Here is a 20430-nt window from a genome sequence, read left to right as displayed (position 1 = left end):
AACCTTTAGTAGATCAGGCCCATAAAGCGCAATATTAACTTATGTGCATAGATAATGCTCACCCACCTGCTCCAGTGCATAGGTATCTCTGGAGCAGGTGTCCAGTATGTGGACCCCCAGAGTGATCCCAGGCAGCAGGTAGCTGTCCATATTGATTCTGTCTATGGCAAACAGCATTGCCTCAAGCCTCTGGATCCCTCTGTCCTCATTCACACGACCACACTCCTCCATGCCGGCACCCTTCTCATGCACCGGGAACAGGCCTCCCAGTACCAGGTCCCCCTCAATGCGGATCTCCCGGCGGGACTGCAGTTGGTCTCCGATAGAAAGCAGGACGCCTCGACACATCATCATGACTAGGAGTAGAACGGGAATGTGGACCATCATGTTGGGCTCAGGGAGGGCTGGGATTGTCAAAATGTGAGTAGAGGCTTGAGAGAGAGCAGGACAGGTGGAGGTGGAGGGCTGAGGGCGACTATTAGGGGTGAGGGGTTATGGGTGTGGTCTTCAGTGCAAGGTGGGGTTGAGTCAAGCAGTGGTCGTGGATGCTTGGGTCTGTCTGTTGTCCATGAAACGGTCAGGGAGAGCTGGATTGGATCACTCATGGAGGGGCACAACATCTGGACTTCAGTCCTGCTTGGAGAGAAGAGAGGAGAGTTACAACTATCAGCCAGCATGACACAGGACGAGTCACAAAGCTGTCAGGAGCTGCACGATGGAATACTTTTACAAGAGTTACTACAAAGTATAAAGGCAGCAAAGTAGACCGATAGGGGAGTTTGGGGACACTGTTAACAAGGGCTCAAAGTTGTTTCCGCTTCACAGCCAATGCCTGGCCATGACTAAAAGGGATATGGAATTGTTTGGAGATTGCATTGTACCCAACTGTTCTCCAACCACGTCTCCCAGTAAAATTTCTTCCCCAACATTTGTGTTTATGTGTGTGTGTCTTTGCCCCTGGTTATATCGGGATAAGCCAGCTTAGATGGCTGGTTGATACATGAGCCCACCCTTCTTTCTCCACAGATCAGAAAAGCTTCTCTAATCTGATCTTTGTTCCAACAATTCTCTGCTCGTCCATGAGTTTATACCCCTAAGTGTGTGTGTGGGTTCTCTCTGTGTGTGTTTGTGTGTGTTTGAGTTATCAGATTTATTGCTCCCCCTCCATCCTGCATAATTGCAGTGTGAGGTCTGAATGTGTTTTACTACAAAGGACGCTTACCGACTACAATGAGAACAACAATAGCCAATGCTGTTAATCATTTGTTACATCTCAATTGAAGCCTTAACCATTTATATAGATCATCATAGGTATATCACCACATTTTTAAAGGGCCATTCCACAGATTTCACTTGTCAAAGTTAATTTACTTTAAGATAAAATGAAATACTTATCTTGTAAAATCAGTCTTAGTGGCTTGGAGGGCTTTTTATTACCTGAAGATGTCAGAAGTGTAATCATCAGGGAATGTACAAGGTTGTAAAACAAAAGATGCTTCTCCAGTGCTAGTGACCCCCTTCTACATGTTATCAGTGCACATTTTGGTTCCAGATATAACGACAGTAGATTGCTGACCTTTACATTGACAAGCGCAGTGGGTGAGCTCTTTTGCTATTTTGGTCTTGTCACTATGTGATCAGTCTTAACATACAAATGAGGAGGGTGGAGCTTGTGAACTTTGTTACAAATATGCCACATTTCAGGGGACTGGGAACCATGCTGCTGTAAGAGCTCTTTTTGCTTCTTTTTAACTGGTAGAAGACACAAATCATTTGTATTTGCAGGAACACACCATGAGATGTATAAGTACATACCACAGGATATTATTAAGATCATTTTGTATGCTAAAGGGAGCTAACCAACACCTCACATCATCTTAAGTGATCACGGGGAAGCAGAGGTAAAACAAATGGGTAATAACTAAAATTGGTAATAATGTTTTATGTGGTTTAGATAATGATTTTCGTCCATTTCCCCTTTATTATTGGACAGCTGGGAAAGACATCTACTATTCAGAGAGACAGACAGAGAGTGGGATGAAATGCAGCAAAGGGCCAAGGGGGGCAGTCCAACCAAGAGTGCAGTTCTCAGCTCTGTAGCTCCACCAGCTTAGCTAATTCAGCTCCCTATTTGTGGTAAGACCTCAATTTATGTAAAACACATAACAAGGCTGAATGGTAAAACCGTTTGGATGACTTGATAAACATACAGCACATTGTCTGTGTGAACTGGATGTGAGGATTCAACTGTGATTTTTAACGCCTGTCAACAGTAGCATGTTAGCTAAGCTTTAAGGACTAGATTTTTAACTGTTGCTTTTTTACCCGGGTATCCTACTAATTACCCTGCTGTGTTAAAAACTTGATTCTGATTGGTCCAAACTAATTTGACAAGTCAAATCACACACCTCATTTAAAATCAATTAGCGGAAAATAGTTCCGGCACAATTTTACTTCTGCTTGTTGACACTGTTGCAAAAAAAATTAAATTAGCATGCTAAATTTAAAGGCAAAAAAACCCATAGATTCTTAAAATAATGGATCCTGTCCTACAATCCAGGCATGGCAGCAGAAGTGGTGAATACATCTCTTAGTTATCGATCAAAACAAATAAACATAAACCATGAGTGGTGGTGAAAGCAACAATGTTCAAAGTTTTGACTTTTGCCTTAAATAAATAACTTCTGAGAAGACGGCTATAGCCCAATGAGGACAAAAGCCAACATTCACAGTTTCTGGCAGAACAGCCGTTCAACTTGTCAAAATTAACAGTTTGTGAAAATGTTCAATTTAATGTGAATTACACCAAATAAGTAGGTTGATGTTTGACTGTGAATTGAAATGTTTTGTTCAAAATGAATAAAGGCTAGGCTAGAAATACTCGTACAGGAATCCTGGTAACCTTGTTGAATGTGACCTTCAATGGAAAAGTTCAGTTAAATGATAATCCTATTATATACAGTAAGCAGGCTAATGTTTAATTCAACAAAATTCTAATGTTTAGTTTGATTTTTGTTCTTGATGCAAAAAGTTGTGTAAGAATCCGATACCATGGTAGTTCTACCCACTGTGGAATCTGAGACAATTTTTTTTAAATCTGTGTATATTGTCTTTAAATCAATATTTTGGGTCAGTTTGTTTATGTATTTAGTTAGAAGTCTTTGGGGTTTGTTTCACCCAGTCAAGGTTCTAATTTACATAACTACCTGTTCACTATGCATCAGACCTTGCTCAGCAGCAATGTAAGCTGCTCTCTTTTTCCCTTCTATAGGCTATTGTGGTACTGCTTGGAAGGTACCACATTTGCCGATTTAAGCTGTTTCAATCTTGTCAGGGGAGCACCAGTGGCCAAAATGAGTATATGACTGTTAACCATACATACCAGATGAATCTGACCTAATATTTCTATCAAACAGATTACTCAAATTACAGATTAGTGGTTGAAGCTGAAAAGTTGGGAAAAACATTCATTTATTTCAGCATTAATCTCATCATCAATTTAACTGTTTGACACAATGGAATCACTGGTTCCCAAACAATGTTCACTGCAGACTTGAGCAAAACACAGACTTTTCTTCAAGTGACACTGCTATGATTCAGTTGATGAACCGTGATAGCTTTGACCCTTTATGAAATTTTAGAACTATGCTTATATAACAATGTGCTGTGTTAGGTTTATTAACTTGCAAGGTTTAGTATGTGAGTATTTAGCTTTTATTCTTCTATGATTATATAGCTGGATACATAAAGAGATGTAATGCATGCCTTACCACTTCCAAGTGTTGATGATTTGCAAGCAGTCTGATTGCAGAGTGGTACAAGACTTATACACCTAACAGTAACATGCATTGCTCCTCATACAGATTAGATAAGACATATTACATGTTAATAGCAAGAGACCAGAGAAGGAAAGTCAGCATATATCAGCTCCTGCTGCACTGACTCTGGCCTTTCTATTCTTGCAGATCCAAGAAATTTAAGCTAACTCATTATTACGTGTCCAAAAGTTCAATTATTAAGCCGACATGAAGATAATAAATAACCCGCTCCTTCCACAGACTCTCTGTTTTTATACCATTTTAATCTATTTTGCTAATGCAATGTCAGAATAAGCCTAGAGTAGAAAATAACTTTCTAATTTTAAACGATGTCTCTCTTTTCTCTCTCTTGAAGCTCCTCCTGTTCTCAGGAGAAATAAGACAGAAGCTGGATGTTGACATTTTGACAATGGAAATCAATCTAGACCAAGGAGCTGGCTTGTAGTGAAATATCTGTTCATTGTTGGGATCTCCAGCCTCGACCCTTGTTTGTGGGTGTGTATGTGCGTGTGCAAAAGACAGAGATAGAGTGTGTATATGCCTCCCCTCTTTGGTGGGCAAGTAGGAGGATGAAAGCTTCTCTTAGATGCAGGCTGCTCAGATTTTCCTGCAGGCAGCTGCCATACCTTTACCTCTCTGCTCTGTAATATGACACACACATACAGACAAACACACAAATCCAGACAAACACCCACCCACACTCAGGCATACACACTCACATGCATGCACAAACACACACCTCTTCTTCTCTGAGGGGTTGACCTAAAAGCAGACTATTTCTATGCTCTTTTCTCTCTCATCAGACAGAGATCTGAACTAGTGTTAAGCTCGAATGTGGGAGGGAAACTGAAAAAGGATACGGGAAAAAAACAGCAGAATCATTAATCATAATTAACCACTTAAAAAACAAAACCATTTTAAAATCGTATTTGTGTCCACCTTAATCAAAATGTTTGTGTCTCTTGAGACAGCATGAGTTGTAAAATAGCTTTGTGTCTCGTCGTGGTTGTCATTTTTATGTAGAATATGAACAACACAGGTAATGTGCATACACGTTTTTGTCATTTCCTCTCTGTTTAAACATTAAATGTTGGTTGTTATTTTATTATATTAATGTTTTTTTAATGTGTTAATAGTACAACAGACAATCAATTGTGTGCAGAATTAATTTAATTAAGAACATGTCATATTGTATTGTATCTATAATCATATCATATCTTATCTTAAAGCTGGGGTTGGTAGTCAGATTTAGATACACTTTTTGTTATACTGGTTAAATTGATCTTTATGTCCTGACGGCAATCAATACATAATGTGTTCTTAAAAAAGAGCAAAAAAAAAAGCTGCTATCTACAGCCGGAGTAAACCGGGGAAACCACCAACCAATCCCCGTTTTTGGGTCCCAAAATTTTAAACCAATCAAATCCCGTCCTGCCGTTCTGTCCGGCTCCTGCGTGTACATTTCCCCGGCGTGCACTTCCTGTCCCCTGCCTCTGCTTCCCCTAACTCTATTTACTGCCCCTCTCGTTCGACCTCGGGCCTGTCTCCTCTGACCCGATGAGGTGCTTTGCTCAGGACTGTAGTCCGGATCAGAGTCTAAAAAGCTCTCACCACGGGGGCTCTGACAAGCAAAAGAATTAATGACATCTAGTAAGTAGATTTGTGAACATGTTGATCTTTAATAACCGGTCACTGTCGGCTGTGATCACGCCAACCAACAAAGCAACAATCAAAGTTTGAATGAATGAAAAACTTCTCCTCTTGTCTCTCCTCTCTCCAGCTCACATACTCTACACCTCTCCTGATGCCTTCACTAACTGTCAACACTGTAGGAATTAAGAACATCTACACTGAACATGCTTAACAAACAGTAGAGCTGTTACAGTTTTATATGTATATGATAACTTTTCTCCTGATATCGTGTCACCAGTACAACTGGATAATGCTAGCATGACAGTTGTGAGTACTAACAATAGCCATGTTTGTTTGTTTTTAACTTTCACTATGATAATGTTTTGGTGAGGACCGGTTTTGAATCAGTCACGATCATATTGTCATGAATCAGCTGCGCTCATGCATGTGAGCGGGAAGCGTTTTGGAGGAGCTCCTAGGGGAAGGGGGGAGGGGTTAGACGGGGTCCTGAAGACATGCTGCATTCAAATTCATGCTAGTTTTCCGAGACTACCAACCCCAGCTTTAACTTCTCTTATTGTACTGTATTGTGTCCAATTTTACGGTATCATACTGTATCATATCGTGTCGTTTTGTATCATATATCGCATCGTATCATATCCAATTGTATAGCATTGTATTGTATCGATCGTATCATATCCAATTGTATAGCATTGTATTGTATCGATCGTATTGTATTGAATTGTATCGTAACATATCGTATCATACTGTATTGTGTCATACTGTGTTGTCTTGTGAAAAGGGGACTGAAGTAATAATACATCTATCCAACAACAGTTATATGTATTTTTTTTTTGTCTATTATCATAATGCATTTGCTTTAAGAAGTTGTTTATATAAAAAATTCAACTGGAGCACGCACTGACATATCGTTGATGAACTCAAGTTAGTATCTGCTATTGCAATAAATTGTTGTTGTCTGTGAAATAATTATATCTACTCTTCAGTCTGTCTCTCATGTGTGTTGTATTTGTGTCCATGAGTATGTGTGTTGTGTTTGTGTCCATGAGTATGTGTGTTGTGTTTGTGTCCATGGGTATGTGTGTTGATGCGTGTGCTTTTGAAAAGAGTAAAGCCTTTTTTTGAATGTTTTCCAGTATTCCTCTGAAACAGCTCGAGTTACTGGAAGTGAAGTCTTTAAACTAACTTACATCATTATCAGAGGCCACTCTAAAACAAAAACAAAGAGGAACTTTGTAATGAGCACAGTTTGGAGGACAACACTGCAACAAGGCTGCAGATGTGGCACTGCGTTTGTTTTGATTGTGTGTGCATTTGTGTACTACTGCGTACACATGGATGTGTGTTGGGGAATAAAAGTATATATTTATGAAGCTGAGACGCTAACAACAGTTTTACACAATTCCTTCCTTTAAAAGTATGCTTCAATGTAATTGGCAGCTCTTAGAACCAATTTCCCGGAAATGTGCAAAATAATATCTCCTGGCATCTTTGCCCTGCTTTCATGGTGTCCACTGAAATTGAATGTTTGCTTCATTATAACCTCTTGGACGGTGCCCAAACACAGTTTCCTGTCTGAAAAGCAACTGTGCAAGCAGAGCACACACTGTGAAACAAAAAATGGTTCACTTTTTGTCCCTTTTTTTCTTTAATAACAAAGATATTGCCAAATATCCCAATGCACACACAAGAAATTGCGTTTGACTTACCCACACCCTGTACCTGTTTTTAAGATCATGGTATATTTGAATGATTGAGACACCTTATTAGAGAGAAAGTAAATTACTCTCAATTATCTATAGCAAGCTAAAACCTGCATCTGGATGATTTGTTAGCTTTTTTTTATTTAAAAAAAATATATAGTTTTTGGCCTTTTTGCCTTTATTTTATAGTACAGCTGAAGAGAGACAGGAAATGTGGGGAGTAGAGAGCAGGGGAAAACATGCAGGAAATGGTCAACCAGCTGGGAATTGAGCTGGCGACTCCTGTGATGCTGACTGTAGCCTCTGTACGTGGGGCGCTTAGACCGCTAGGCCACCAGCACCCCAATTTGTTAGCTTTTTTCAGGAAAGCACTGGTACATATAATTTCTGCTGTTGGTGTATACAAAGCAGCATGTTGACAAAAATGTGTCTTATATTAACTGCGGGTTTAAAGTGAAAGATTTTCCATGAATCTGGGTTCAGATTATAAAAGAAAAGTAAAAAATGTAGGATAGTTGTTCACAGCTTTTTATGTTGTGCTAAGCTTTGTGCCAACGGTCAACTCACGAAACCCAGCCTCTCTGCCTGTTTGTGTGGGAAGTGTTTGCTTGATCCTAAATATTCTTAAGCAGTTTCATTTAGAAATGAAAACAATTTCAGTCAGTTTAGTAAAATGTTTCAAAAATACATGGTATATAAAACAAGAATGTAAAAAGAAGGCAACTTTTGACAATTCTGGCAGACTAGACCCTGAAGAACAGATAATGCAGTGTGACATGACCTTCATGACAAGAAGCCATTTATGTGTTATTTAAATGATGCAAACACAGCATGGTCTTCCAAAGGAAAGGTCAACGATTTTTGGGACATAAACTCATTTGCTATCCAACTGGATGTAAGATGAGCAGATTGGTATGACTTCCATATCTGTCCCTTTCAGAAAGCTGTTGCTGGCAGTTGGTTAGTTTGGCTAAGCAAAACATGGGTAACAGTTAGCTTGCCATTTTTAAAGGTGACAAAAGCCACATACTTGGACCCTTTATATTAATTGTTGACATTTAGAAACACAGAGATTAATCCTGTTTGCTTAAAATTTACAAAATTAGAAGAGTTGACCAACAATACAGGGTTTCACACTCGGTTGTTTTCTTGGCTATTTCTCCTCTGGGTGCTGACATTTTCTTGAGTTTTGTCGACCCATGAGGTTGCCAGACTGCCAGCATGGACACGAAGTCATTATGTTTGGCTACTGAGTGTAACAGAAATATTAGGAGGAATAGAAATAGTCATAGGCTACAGAAATAGTAAGAAACTGGAAAAACTTGAAAGACACATAACATTTGGCAAGAACCTAGCTGTTTCCCTCCATATCCACTCTTTTAGCTGACCAGTTTCTGGCTGCAGACTTACATTCATTTGATGGATAAGTAAGTGCTTTTTGAATTTGTGAACATATCACACTAATATCAATAATACATTTCCCCAAATTGTAATCAATTTGAAAACGTGTGCACTTTTTTTTCACCCAGCTCATATAACGGAGGATAAATGTGCATAGGAATGTACCAGTTAGATTTACATATAACATAAAAGCATGACAGGTCTTACCTGAATAAAGAATGGTAGGAGCAGATGGCAGCTGGCACATGTCAACATCACTATAGACACCTATCAAAGAGAAATGGGGGACACGCATGAGGTAAGTAGACAAGAGTGGGAAAACAACCTTACTAGGAGGAGAAGGAGGAGGAGGTGGAGGAGATAATCAGATAAAGGTGGAGGCTGACTACTGATCCGTCTTCCTTAGAGCTGTGATGCAGAGCAACATCTGACAGACAACCCCATTTCACCTCTGACCCTGCTCAAATCTGAAGCCAGTAAGTTGGCTGCATACGCACCACCACACTCCTCTTTTTGCTTCTTGTGTTTCATCCCCTGCTTCGTCCACTGCATCACCCTTGGATCCTCCCCTCCTCTTCTCATTTATTTCCACCTCCCTTACAGCATCCACAGCAGCCCTCGCTTTCCCCCTAACAGGCAGGGCTGCTGTGGATGACACGTATCCAGCTGAGAGCAGCCATGCAGGGTCGATGGACCGCAGAACACTGAGAGGAGAGATAGCCCCACAACCCAGTTTCCTGTCCGTCTGTTTTCTTTTTTTTTTCCCTGTGTGTGTTTATGTGATGGTTTAACCATCTTTAGTCCGCCTAACAGAGCCCACAGCTGCACCAATGACTCAAATCTCATTGTATGGGAAGACACTGTATGTGTAGGAGTTTTCTTTTTTTTTCATGAGAATAGGAGATCAGAGTTGGGGTATCAGCTACTTTACTTCCACAGAACAATAGATATCTTATTAGACCTACACACTATCAGAAGTTTATCAGCTAATTCAGTAATTGCTTTTTGTGTTCCCCGCCTCTCTTTATACTCCTGTTTACAGTGTTTTTCATTACACCTGAGACATTTCTTTGGAAGAAATGTGTTTGATGTCTGAATTTTGGCTAGTCCTTTCCAATATGAGTAAGAAGAGCACTACTTTTATATTGACTCTCACTTAACTATCACTTGTGTGTGAAGGCATGAGGTCCCATACTTCTGACAGTGTGGCCATTAATTATTTATAAAGTGTGTTGACGGCAGGAAAGACTGATGATCCATAAATAGGACAGAGAAATATCAGAAAACACATGAGTCAAAAAAGCTAACGAGACATGATGAACATCCATCCATACGAATACATTTTTTTATGATTTTTTTCATTCACTGAATGTAGAAAAACAATTAGGATAAAACATATTCATAGACAAAAGATGCCTCATTAAACAGCTATTATCACAAATGACAAATCAAACTGAAAATTAGGCCCTGTAATCTCAGATGGCTATCGGTGTTGTGTTCACACTCAGAGATAGAAACCACCTTTTCCTGCATTGATCAGTAAGTCCATTTTGTGACCTGCATTAGGTTCAAAGGTTAAAGCGGTATCATGTTAGACACATCTCAAATTGATTTCCAGGACCTTACAGATTTAATGGCACAACCACTAATATTTGCTTCATAAAAAAATGCAGGTATTTGCTTTTGTGGTGAGCAGTTCACATGCTGTAATAGACAGAAAAGTACATTTATGCCCAAAATTGGATTAACCCATACAAGAAGTGGTTCACTTCAGGTACTAAACCATGCTCTCATGTGCAGTGGGTACTTCAGAGGGATTCTCCACAAAAGAGCTTTTAACCTTTGAGCACCACACAAAGTCTGCAGTCTAAGTGCTCAGTGGACTATTTAACACAGCTCATTTTACTACACTGAGACCTCATGAAAGGGTTTGAAACATAAGGACTTTTAATTAACTACTGTAACTGATGGATGAATGAATCAATAATTTTGATTTAATCTTAATTTCATTATTCATTAAACTAAAATACTGGGCAAAATGCAAAAAGAACTTCCCTGAAATATGAGGATTTTATGTTTTCATCATTGTGAATTGATTATTGACTTTTATCTGCAGAAAAAGCAGTTTCAGAACATAACCTTCGGCTCTGGGTAATTGTGTTATAAAATAACGGTTAGTCGCAGCCCCTAGATGTATCTGCTATATCTTCCTATTGAGTTACAGTCAGTTTCCTCTGTCTTCATAGTTTCCCCGAGTTTTTGTGGTCCATATTTCATCCAACATGGCATGATTAAAAATGGCTGTTCAGCCTTAAACAGAGAAGGGATGTAAAATGCGTGAAAGCATTCGTCAGATCGGCATTTCATCACTGTGGAGGGCGGCGGGGCCTGTCAGAGGGAGAATTACCCCTCTGTTGATGGTATCCATCAAGTTAACCGTCATGTAATGACCCTGGGACTCATCATGGAGCATCAGTCAACCTCCTCATGGTGCGGATGCTGCTGCAGCCTACTAAATTCATGTTCACACCCCGTCAGTCTGTCGTCATTGTGGTCGATACATGAGGTATACAGGGCGCTACGACAAACAGGTAGGCACTCAGATACATAAAGTATTTGGTTTGTACAGGGTGACTAAAACAAACAATGTTGATGTTTTTTCTTCATTCAGGAGATGGTGATGTGTAAAAAACAGTTATTGCACTTCTTTCTCTCTGAGTTATGAGAATTTAAAAGATGCACTTAACTTTTTGGTTGGCTCTCCCACAAAAGTTTTGAGCTTAAGGACTCGTTGTCAAACATGGAGCTTGGTAGTTTATAAGTCAGAATGACAAAAGATATATCAATATATTTGTATTGAATTTTATTTGACTGATCTGATACCACATGCTTCATTCATAGGAATGTAGGGCAGCTGTAGGATTAAATTTAGTCCCAAAGGAAAAAAAATTTGTGGAGTAAATATAGGAAAACATAAAGCCTACACTTTAACTAATTTGTTTCTTAAGTATTTTAAAGATAATAATGACTTTTCAAGTGACGTATGTAATACTTTGACAGCAGGGCTTCATACCTTTAATGTAAAAACAATTAAAAATGGTAAAAAAAAAAAAAAAAAGTATATAACCTTTATTCTACCAGGAATAGTCCCATTGAGATACAAAGTCTCTTTTACAAGGGAGTCCTGGCCAAGACAGCAGCATAAAAAGTTTCACAAATAGAACGGGACAAAACATATAGGGACAATAACTATTACATTGATTTATAAATTAGCATAATTAAGCTCTAAAACATGTGCAAAGGATCAGATGATCCTTTATCCTAGTTTTAAAATCCTCCAATCAAATTAAACAATCCAGTTTCAGGTGACCCTGAAGCTCAAACCAAGAAGAGGGAGCAAAGACATTCAAAGCACTTTTACCAAAGACAGAGCGAGTCCGAGGAATGATAAAAAGAAATTGTCCATGTGACCGAAGATGACAGCCACTGACAACTTTAGGAATCAATAAGGAGCATACATAAGAAGTAATTACTTACTACTGATAAATACCTCATACAACCTTGTAATATCCTTATAAGCTTAAGTGGAATTGAAAATGTCAACTCTTCTGACAGACATACTTTGACAAAAATGTCTTGTATGTATTTGCCTTTGGAGAAACTTTTCAAAAAGTCAGCATGATTGACCTTTAAAACCATGCATGTAATATGCAATTATCTGTGAGCTGATGATGTGATCATTTATATTTGTTTGCTTTAAATAATCCCAGGATGAACATAGCATTACAGTCACAGGTTTACATTAAAAAAGGAAAATCCTCACCATAGTGTATTTTTTTTACGCAGAGTCCTGAACGCACTATAGGTAATTGATTATTTCACACTGACATTCACAGCTGATGTGTAGTTCATGAGTGTGTGGCAGATGCCCACACAGCAGTGAGTGAGGAAAAGCTGTGTGGTCGGTGTGAGAGGGTTCAGCTTTTGCATTAGGAGTAAGAGTAGTTGCTATACCTGATGTAATAGTGGAGAAACATTGACACTGCCTTTGTGCGGTTAACATAAGCACGTAAATTATGTGAAGTCACTGTGTGAAAGAAAACCATGCATTGTCATTATTTGGTTTATACTAACCAAGTCATTTTTTTTAAATGTGAAGCACCTGTTTTGTTTTTCCCTTTTCATCAAGCACATTTCAGTACAACAACTCACGTTCACTTAAGATAAAGTTTATTGCAGCATGCAGTATTGTGTTTGGCGTATGGGCTCCGAACCTCATTACTCAGCATACATTATTTAAATGCATACATTTAGGAGCAATGAGATAGGACTAACCCCCCTCGGAGCCCACAGGTGGATGCCGGGGAGGAGGTGGGTACAAAATTTGCACACAGCACTGAGCAGGACAGCAGGAGCACTTGCAAAGCAGAGGCAGAGACAGAGACGGGAGACATGCAGCTTAAATAGACCGCCAAATGAGGATGTTGAGATCAGCTGATAGGGAGGATGATGACATGTCAGTATGACTGAGCACAGCTCGAGTTGTCTGCCTGAACTAGCTTGCAGGCGGCGCTCCATATGTGGAAAACGCGGATCATTTGTTTTTATTTTTGAATGTGAAATGGAAGGCTTCATTTATTCTGGAAACATTGAGTCATGCAATCCCTTGAGCCATGTCAATGTTTAGGACTCAAAAATGAGCATATTCATTAAACTACTGGTGCAAAATAACTCAGCATGTGACATTGTTAGCCTTTAACATTGCAAAGATGACAATTTACACCTTCTCAGTGTTTGATATATAACGATGTAGCAGTGAATCAAACTTGTGTAAACTTGGGGCAGTAATTGTACTCTGTAACTTCACTATTTGCACCAATAAAGAGGACATACAGCACTCATGTACTTTCTGTCCTACAGTAGTTTGGAACGTTTCTAATTTTGGACTGCACTTCCCAAACATCCTGGATAGCAAAATGTTGAGACAACAAAATTTTGCATTATAAGATGTTTCACCTGATTACCAAGTCAGTTAGAACAGTGGTCATCTACATAATAGTGTATTAATTATTAATATTGACAGTTAATGTCGCAGTTAAATGAACTGTGCACTGTAACTCTCATGGTAACACTTTTATTGACAGTGGCCACTTCATGACAAGTTAGCCACCTTTCATTCCCCATTCACACACACATACACACACACATCCACTGCTTCCTCCTTGAGCTCATCATTTATTAAAGAGTCTGATCTTTCTCTGAGACACACCATCACAGCTGTACATCCCACTGCCCTTTCTATGCTTCTTCCCCTGAGTGTATGCATGTGTGTGTGTGTGGTGTGTATGTGGAAATGTCTTTGCATTTACAGAGGGATGGATGTCAGGGGACAGACATAGCAGTGCTGACACTTTGTCCGCCTGTGTATGTGTGTTGCTCGTTATGTGCTGACCCTGTTGTTGCTGATGAGAGGTGAGTTGTGGGAAGCAGCAGTGATTTCTTCCAAGTTTCCTCACTAAAGCATAACAGCGTAAGAACCATCGAGCGAGTGGTAATTAGCAAATGAAACTGACATACCAAGAACTTCAGAAATTATTCAAGACACAATTTAAGCCCTATTATTTGACATTAAGTTGGGTGTAAATCATTAGTTATGTTGTAGGATTGATGAAAACATTGCTTCACACTTTCAGCAGCATCATGATTTCATTGGCTTACTTACCACTGCAGCCCTTGTTAAGGGGATATGTTTTGCAGGATGGCAACAGCAGACAACAGAAACCTGTTACATTAGCCCATTAAGTAGAAATGTAAGGATCTGCAGATTCTAGCTTTATGTATTCATAATTCATATCATCTAACAGTGCCTTAGTAAAAACACTGCAACCCTGGACTATTAACTTGCAGTAATGATAATGGAATGTCTCAGTTCAATCATAACACCACACAGAATACCACTGGAGTTGAAAATTAGCTTTTATGAAATTGACTGGAGCTTTCTTCTAAAAATACACATGAATGTGGAAAACTTTTTAACAACTCTTTCCTACTCTTTCCCGAATTCCACAACAACAGCAAGCTCCCATTATAAAGGAACACAACCCCATGTAGGATTTCCCATATTTCTACAGATGCCATGAACTATAAAAAACCCTACTAAGACACCATGCTGTGACCATAACCAAGGGGAAAAAATGAGCCTGTATGAGCCATTTTACCTATGTTGTTTTTGTTTTTTGTTTTGTTACTTGCGCAATCACCACAAGGGGCACTTCAGGTAAACGGGCAAGTAAATGCTACAAAAGGGGCACAGGTGAAGTGATCTTGGGAACGGGAAGAGCACACAGTTTTTACCACTCGTCTCAGACCACACTGTTATCCTCATCACGCATATCACCTTCAAAGTAAGTTGTCTTTACCTGTTTATCTTTTGGAACAATAAATGGCAAGAAATAACGCAACAATAACCTCGGATTGGACATTGGATTATTTTAGAAGCGTGTCAAAAACACCTCACTCCCGCACCCAGACAGTGACTAAAATCAGGTTAGGATAGTCATTGCAGAGCCCTTGAAACTTTCCTGGTGTTTATGACTTAAGAAAAGATAATGAAAAACTATAAAGAAACAAGACACAGATTCTTTGTGACCTACCTGTGTTACTAGTGTATTAGACTCCTCTTGGATCCACTGAGGCTGGATCCCATGTTTCCATCTCCTAAAACCAGAAACAAAAAGACTAGTTGCAAAGAGGAAAAACGCATCTTTCATTCACATATATAATAACATTCACTTCAACAACTCCAGTGATGGATTTGAATAGAATCTTCTCTAATGTGTCATAATTATTTCTTTGAATTTTATGAAGAGTTAAATTTAATAACTCTGACATCAGTTCAGTACTATGGACAGCAACTTTAAGGAGTACCTGTTGAATGTATTCATAGAGACACTCTGAGATAGGCTATTGCCTTTAGAGATTGATTATGTATGTGAACCAGGGCAGAGTAAAAACACTAATAATTCATTATCAGTGTCCAAAGTAGAAAAATAATGCTCTCTCCATCTTTTCTCCTTTTGTTTAAGTAAAAATATGTTTTACCAAGCATCTGTATATATTTGCACTTTCTTCAGAACATTTAATGCTGAACAGATTTTTAATACATTATTTCACAAACAATCAATTATTAAGTTAAATAAATGAATACACTTTGGTTCATTAATTATGAAATTGTTGTTTACCAGGTTTTAGAATATGTATGTATCCACCTGCATATTTACACATTAAATTTAACACCATTGGTATGATTTGAAAGCTGCTGCTTCTCCCATAAGCTGTATAACACATGAATGTAGTCTGAGTTATGTCACACATTGGTTTATGAAGCACTGTTTTGAAGCCTTTTGATGGCGGTCGCCATATTGAAAATGCTGACTCAACCTAATATTCAGACGACCTAACAACAGGGAAAGAGTTGAAGTTTAGGCGGGCCTTTAACCTCCTTGCAAACAGCTACAATGTCAGCCATTCATCTAGTTATGCAAAACTTGTCACCTTATTATCGTCAGAAATCCTGAGTTAGAAGAAAATGTGTCCCTGTGTTTGTAGAGATATAAGCTATTCAGAACAAAATCCCTTTTTTGTACCATGATGTTTTCAATATAAAGATGGGCTTTTTATGTGTCTTCCAGGGCTTCCGGAGCCAACCTCAAGTGGACACCCAAGGAACTACAGTTTTTAGCACTTCCACGTTTTCATCATATTTAAAGACCAGAGGTTGCTGCTTAGTTTCTCAATGTATAGTCGTTAGTCATTTCTTAAAAAAGGTTTCTGTAAAGCCTTACATAAAATACATTGAGTAAAACTAATGTTGCATAACTACCTAATTTACAACAAAACAGGAAACAATCATAACAAAGATATCCTCCAAAACAAAACTTTAGGCAACACGGTTTAGTGCAGATCAAGACTTTGTTTACTTCAGAATAATGTTGCCCTCAGGGTGAGGTAAGATAGCTTTAGAAGCAATCTGACAATAGTTTGCTGTGTCATTGACTTGTCTTTACAAAGCATAACTGAACTATTACATCTTTTTAATCTTAATGATACTTGCACTTAAGCCCTTCATGCCATATTATTCTATTCAAGAGTTTCAGTACTGCAGCAACTAAACACAATACTCTAGTTCAGGTCAACATACACTCTTAAAGGCACAGCATCTGAAAAGTGCAAAAAATCGGAAGAGCTTGTGTGGCTTTCTTACACCACCGCTAAGTACTCCACCCACATTTTCTGACATAACAATCACTCCTTTAAAAGTAAAACAGCTTAGAAAAAAATGTGGAAGCAGTCCATTTCTATAGTAGCAAAACCTCAAAAAACAATCTTGCAGCATAGGCCACTCTTGCAGTGTCTTTTTATGTGCTGAGTATGTTCCAGACACCTCTGTTGACCCCTATAAAAAGTTAAACACACACATCTATCTCACTCCATATGTCCATTGTGGACATGTGTGTTTAAATATGTTGAGGTATTTTCAAAACATCTAGATGAGAAGGAAAAAAAGTGGATAGAGATGCAGTTGTGATTTTGTTTACATTTTTAAAACAGTGAACATTTCACTGTTGGAATTCACCGCAACTGGCGTGAGTTCTAGCTGTGCTCAGTCTTATAGGTACTGAGTATTGATTACTGAAAAGATTACAGAGCAGAATAGTTTCTAAAGTCATTATGTTCATAGCGCTGCCCTGCTTAGAGACATGCTACAAAGACAGTTATTTAACATGGTTATTCAAGGAATATTTTGCCTCCCTTAACCTTCCATGCCAGTGGTTTGAATTTGTGATGTGGCTGTATGATGTTGTGATGTTGAAATAGATCACTTGGTTCTTTCTGGTCGAGCCTTTACATGTAAAGTTCTTTGATCTATCAACACGTAGTCTGACAGATAAAATCCCTCACAGGAAACTATCAAGAAAAACACCAGCTCATGATAGCCTGCAGTAAGGACTGCTTTTTCTCCAAAAATCTCTGTCACAGCTCAGCCTAACACCTACACATTACCAACAAAACTAGAGGACCTCGCTGGTGCAGGAGCTTCCTTTATCCATGCACTGAGCTGAGATGAGCCTTTATGCTGCATGCAGTCCTGTGAGTGTTTCTGTGTGGAGGCTACAAGGCCATTTGTACACACATACACACATCAGACACTGAAAAAAACATAGACGCAGACTCAGGTTAGCACATTGACAGCACAAAAATGCAGAAACTCTAGGCTAAATCAATTTACAAACGGACAATTGTCCCCTGAGTATCACATGAATGCACATTTTCCTTTAACACACACAAATAAAAATACATGTGTGTTAGCAAATCTTCAAGGTGTAAGGCCCCCAAATCTCCCCTTTTGCTTTGCACAAACACACATAAAAGGCACTGAGCGCACGCACACACACTAAGTGACGTTCAAAGTGTATATACCCGTCTACACAAGTGTTAATCAACATATGTATGATACTACAAAGTACTGTCATATAACCCTAAAAATACACAAGTGTTCTTCATTGTAACATTAATACAAGTTAATGTAACGGATTAAAACATTGTCAGATAAACTCAACAGTAATATTTAATGTTCATCAGTAATAAGTTATTTTTTCATGCAGGTGCACATGTACTGTAAACATAAAAACATGACACAATGACCTCAAACTAAAAATCAAATCAAATCATAATAAAAGTTGAAACTGCAGTTAATCAGTGTTTTATTTCTTAGTAGCACACAAAAACTGCATTAGTATACATTCTAAATTATTAAGATTACTATTGTTATTATGGGACCAAGCCACTCAGTAGTCTCAGCATTAACAGGCAATGCTCAGTCCTCAGATAAAATATGTGTTCCCTCACTTCTCTCTAAAAGAGCACTGAGTCAATTTTAAATTCAAATTATTCTTACACCAAAATGGCAATTTTTTTCAGTTGATTATAAATTTGCAACGGGCCTGTTGTCATCACAGAAAGACAGTTTTGTAATTTCTGCAAAATCTTTTCAAATATTCTTTTTATGAGAGATGTGAATGTAAATATTTGACTGTGGTGAAATAAAACCTGATGTTGTGTCTTCTACTGCACAAATCTATGCACAGAGTTTACCTTTTTTTGTCACAGAGACTAGGAACGGTTATTGGGTTATTTACAAAAAACCAAGTTATTCATCAGCTGGTCAGAACAACTCATTATGAGTCCTGTCCTGTTAGGAAATATGGTGTCCTCACATCTTCTTGTGTGTAGTTTTCTAATCACACTTATATGATAATCTAAATTGACATAACACTTATACATAAAGAAAACGTATTGATAATGGGTTTTTTTTGATAATTTGAGAAAATACATTAACACTATGTTCACAGAAAAAGTCCTCTCTAAGCGCACTGTTAAGTGATAAAAAGCCACACCTGCCCAAAGTTCTTCAATAAAATGATGCTATTTGGAGTTGAAGAGTGAAACATGTGGCTCATTTGCTGTAAAATGTTCAGCCATTAAGTAATTCCACGTTCTACCATTCCTTAAAGCTCGACAGTCAGAGAGTAGATATGAAAGTGCAGCTGCATCCCTAACAGCCTGTGTCTAAAGTCTGTGTATGTTACATCTGCTGTTCACAAAGACATTCTGCTCATGCTGTACATTTCCCCCAGTTCCACGCGCCTCTCCCTGGCGCAAGGTGTGGAGTGTACAGAAAGTCATCTCACTGATAAACAGTGAGCGATTATCAGATCCACCTGTATGCCTGTTTGCAGAGACGCACTATCCGCCCATCTTTTTCTGGGAGCTTTAAACCGCAGGACTTGTCTTGGTGCGGTCTGTCTGAACCTAAATAACTTCTGCACGCAGCGTAAAATACGCAACTGCAGATACTCTTTGTTTCACCTTCTGTATCTTCAACATGGACCTGCTGCAGAGATAAGCAACCATCTTTATCACAACCCGCGATCAGTAGGTGGATCTGGCTATAAGAAACACATAGGAATCAGATGTATGCAGAACAACTCGGTGTTAAAATCCTGCGCAAAGTTCAAAGCAAATTGTTCCCCACTGTAGGATGCCTCACGCGCGCTCGAACGGTCCCAGACTGACAATTTTTCCTCTGCACTCTGTCGCCTAACCCGAAATCTTACCCCGCAACACAATTCCCTAAGAGAAATGACTATGTTGTGTGTGACCTACCTTGACGACTTGGCTCATTCAGATGTTGCGCACGAATCTTCAGCTGCTGGAAGTTTGACTTAGTCTACTCCGGATCCCTCGGAGGAGTCGCACTGAGAGGAGAGGATGGGCGCCACAGCTCTGCGCGCCAGCTCCGTGGATGTGCATGTGGGTGTGTACGTGTGTGAACGCGCGCGTGCATGTGTGAGAGGAGAGAGTGACTGAGAAGGAGAGAAAGAGAGAGAGAGAGAGAGAGAGGGGAAGAGAGGTGGAGGGAAACAACAGACGTGGAGAGCTGTAGCCCCTTGCCAAAGGATGCTTCAGTCTCCTAGCAACAACAATCGATCTGGCAAGGAGACATTTTTATTGGATAAAAAGAAAACTTAGCCATTCACCCCCTTTAGCACATGTTCACCACTCAGAGCAACAACTCCAGCTTTAAAGAGTGAGGAGAGAAAGAGAGAGGCAGGAGAAAGAGAAGGAGACAGGAGGAGGGAGATGATCGCAGATGAAGGTTTTACATGGTGAAGTTGCACAGTGACGTAGAGAATACATGCATCCAACTGTCCTTGTAAAATGATTGAAAAAAGAAACATGGTGAGAAAAAACAGAATTCCTGCAGCTCCATCAATGTTTTAACGCAGTATTTC

General features: G+C 39.0%; 1 protein-coding gene across 1 annotated transcript in view; it reads right to left on the bottom strand.

Annotated features, from left to right (window-relative positions):
- Positions 1 to 20220, bottom strand: part of grm3 (glutamate receptor, metabotropic 3) — a 50768-nt gene extending 30548 nt beyond the window's left edge. The window contains exons 1-4 of the mRNA XM_034684698.1: positions 19802 to 20220; positions 15229 to 15292; positions 8783 to 8842; positions 67 to 633 (exon numbers count right to left, since the gene is read on the bottom strand). Coding sequence (XP_034540589.1) covers positions 67 to 387 — 321 coding nt within the window. The 5' untranslated portion in view covers positions 388 to 633; positions 8783 to 8842; positions 15229 to 15292; positions 19802 to 20220. The remainder of the gene's footprint in view (positions 1 to 66; positions 634 to 8782; positions 8843 to 15228; positions 15293 to 19801) is intronic.
- Positions 20221 to 20430: the final 210 nt, after the last annotated feature.

This window comes from Notolabrus celidotus, chromosome 6, assembly GCF_009762535.1.
Source record: "Notolabrus celidotus isolate fNotCel1 chromosome 6, fNotCel1.pri, whole genome shotgun sequence".
In the NCBI taxonomy this organism is placed as follows: Eukaryota; Metazoa; Chordata; class Actinopteri; order Labriformes; family Labridae; genus Notolabrus; species Notolabrus celidotus.
The sequence above is the reverse complement of the archived record's forward strand: the minus strand, read 5'-3'. Positions and strand labels throughout refer to the sequence as shown.